Here is a 3176-nt window from a genome sequence, read left to right as displayed (position 1 = left end):
CACAGGATGTCAGATCTGGGAGGGCCCTTAGAACACAGGATGTCAGAGCTGGGAGGCCCCTTAGAACACAGGATGTCAGAGCTGGGAGGGCCCTTAGAACACAGGATGTCAGAGCTGGGAGGGCCCTTAGAACATGGAATGTCAAATTTATAAGGGACCTTAGAACATGGAATGTCACAACTATGAGAGAATTTAGGGATCATCTTATCCAATCCTGTAATTTTTGAGATGAAACTGAGGTCCAAAGAAAGGAAAGTTATTTTTCCAAAGTCACATGTTAAGTCCAAGTCAGTGCTGGGCCCAAGCCCCTCGCCTCCTGTCCCTATACTTAGTCTGGCCTCTTTCATTTCAGGCTGTTCTCAGGATGCTGGACCTTCCCCCACAGTACCAGTTTCCTCATCCTGGACCCTGCAGCCTGAGAAGTTAGGGGAGGGAGGGATGAAGCATCAGTACAAACCCCGGGCAGGGGACAAGAGAGACAAGCCAAGCTGACCAGACCAAGAGACAGCGATGTCTCAGGGGATGTGCCAGCAGCCTAGACCACCCCACTGCACCCTACTGCCCACTGACCAAAGAGCTAGCATTTACATAGGGCTTTAAGATTTGCAAATGGCTTTACAAATAGTATTTCATTTTCTCTTCACAATAACTCTGAGAGGTAGGTGCTGTAATTATCCCCATTTTATAGATTAGGAAACCGAGACTGAGAGTTATCGAGCAACTTGCCCAGGGTCACACAGTAAGTGTCCCAGGCTGGATTTGAACTCAGGTGTTCCTGACTCTGCGTTCAGTGCTTCACCCACTCTTCCTGGCTGCCTAGAGACAGGGTGGAGTGGGGGGTGGAAGAGGTGGTGCCTCCCACAATCCTTTGCCAGATCCCAATAGCACAATGGCACCAAGAGAGCCAGTCTGACTAGGGAACTGTACACAGTAGGTGCTTAATAAATGCTTATTGCGCCAAACTGGCTCAAGAGCTTCTTTTCACCTGATTGCCCCTCCAGGAATTGTTGGACTTCATTTATTCTAATTTGCTAAATTTAAACCCTGTTCTTTTCTGAAGCCTTTGCACTGAAGAGTTTAAGTGACTAAATTAAGTCTCATTTGCACGTCTTTAGCCATTTATGAACCTGCCCAGCATTAATTACCATGTATGTCATTGAGTAATAAAAGTCTCTGAACTCTCTACCATCTGATTATGTTTTTAAAAAAAACCCACAGCTCATTTACACTTAATAACTGGGAGGCCCAGCTCTGCTCAGATGATTTATGTCCGCTTTGCAGCAGGCCTGTACGTTTGGCCCAGATAATTGTGAGCACTCGGCCAGCGATGGCCATGGAATTGCAGAACTCAGAGGGCACCCAGTCCATTCCCTGTGTCAGCATGAATCCCCACTCCAACACACCCAATAGGCGCCATCCACACTCCACTTAAAGACCTCAAAGGACAGAGAATTTAAAGCCACCTCGTATTCATTTTGTTTGTATTTGGTATGGCCTGGAGTCAGGAAGACCTGAGTTAAAATGGTCTCAGACACTTACTAGCTGTGTGACCCTGGGCAAGTTACTTCACCCTGTTTGCCTCAGTTTCCTCATCTATAAAATGAGCTGGAGAAGGAAATGGCAAGCTGCTGTAGCATCTTTGCTAAGAAAACCCCATAAGGGGTCATGAAGAGTCGACCCAACTGAAATGACTGTACAAGAACAGTGACAACAATACTTAGATTTAGATGTTTCTCACCTGACAGAATGTGAGCTCCTTCGGGGAATGGTCTGTTTCCCCTTTGTCGTTCTATGCCAAGCACTGAACACCTACCTGGTACAGGGTAGGGGCTTTCCTGACCTCAAGGCAGCCCATTCCACTCTGGGACAATTTCAATGGGTTTTTGTTAAACTGAGCTAAAATCTGCTTCCCTCTAATGACCTAGCTCTAGAACTGAAAGAAACCTCAGTGGCTGAACAACTGAGGCCCAAAGAGAAGACTTGCCGAGGTCAGCCAGTATGGGTCAGAGGCAAGATTTGAACTCAGTCCCCTAGACTCTAAAAGCAATACCCTTTATGCTGAACTGCAGTGTTCACCCCCTGGTTCTCATTCACTATTCTGTCCCCCAGAGTAGGCCTCAGCATATTTCCACATAACAATTTGTCTTCCAATACTTGAAAATAGAAACCATATTCCCCGCCAAAATATCTTCTTTTCTCCAACCTCATCCCCCATCCCATTTCTTTAGTCACTCGTAAAATGGAGTGGTCTCTGGTCTCCTCACAAGTTCTCACCCTTTTCCATTCTTTCAAAATTCAATTCCTTCCTTCCCTCCTTCCTTCTTCCCTCCTTCCTTCCTTCCTTCTTTCCTTCGTTCCTTTCTCTCTCCCCTTCTCTCTCTCTTTCCCTCCTTCCCTCTCTCCCTTCCTTCCTGTCTCTCTCTCTTTCTTTCTCTCTCTCTCTTTCTTTCTTTCTTTCTTTCTTTCTTTCTTTCTTTCTTTCTTTCTTTCTTTCTTTCTTTCTTTCTTTCTTTCTTTCCTTCTTTCCTTCTTTGTTTCTTTCTCTTAACTGCTTAGATGAGCACTGGCCTTCAGCCCCCACACAAGAGCTCTCTGTATGGGCGACTGCTCTGGGCTGTCTGGCCAGTTGCATGGTAACCATCTTTGTGCCTCCTCTCTCCTCACAGACCATGTCTCTATTGGAGGACTCGGGGACAGTTTCTATGAATATTTGATCAAGGCCTGGTTGATGTCAGCCAAGACAGACATAGAAGCTAAAAATATGTACTATACCGCCCTTGAGGTAAGAAGCTGGTTCTGTCCTTTTTGTAACAGATTGGTAATTAGCCACCTACAATCACCAAATCCTAGAGCTTACAAGGATCTGAGAGGTCATCTGAACAGTACCCGAGGTACCACAGGGACTTTCCAATGTCCTGAGCGGCAACAAGCCAGAATCTTTTCCTAGGGCTTTATCAGAGGTTCAGGGCAGGCATGCCCCTCCCACTGCCACTGGGGGTGATTCCAAGCAAGGCCAAAGAGTACCAGTCTCCCTGGAGAGAGAAAACACAGATGCCCACTGTTCCTCTGGCAGTACCCTCCCCCCAGGTCATACAGATCAAATGAATGTTGGAAGGAAGGAAGGAAGGGAGAAAGGAAGGAAGGAAGGAAGGAAGGAAGGAAGGAAGGAAGGAAGG

At 46.6% G+C, this 3176-nt stretch overlaps 1 protein-coding gene across 1 annotated transcript in view; it reads left to right on the top strand.

Moving 5' to 3' along the window:
- MAN1C1 (mannosidase alpha class 1C member 1) overlaps positions 1-3176 on the top strand; it is a 216656-nt gene that overhangs the window by 199518 nt on the left and 13962 nt on the right. The window contains exon 8 of the mRNA XM_069079049.1: positions 2667-2782. Within this exon, the coding sequence (XP_068935150.1) occupies positions 2667-2782 (116 nt within the window). The remainder of the gene's footprint in view (positions 1-2666; positions 2783-3176) is intronic.

Source organism: Petaurus breviceps, unplaced genomic scaffold (assembly GCF_028583685.1).
Source record: "Petaurus breviceps papuanus isolate PSGF00001 unplaced genomic scaffold, PetGlider_PUasm1.0 91041, whole genome shotgun sequence".
Classification (NCBI taxonomy): Eukaryota; Metazoa; Chordata; class Mammalia; order Diprotodontia; family Petauridae; genus Petaurus; species Petaurus breviceps.
The sequence above is the reverse complement of the archived record's forward strand: the minus strand, read 5'-3'. Positions and strand labels throughout refer to the sequence as shown.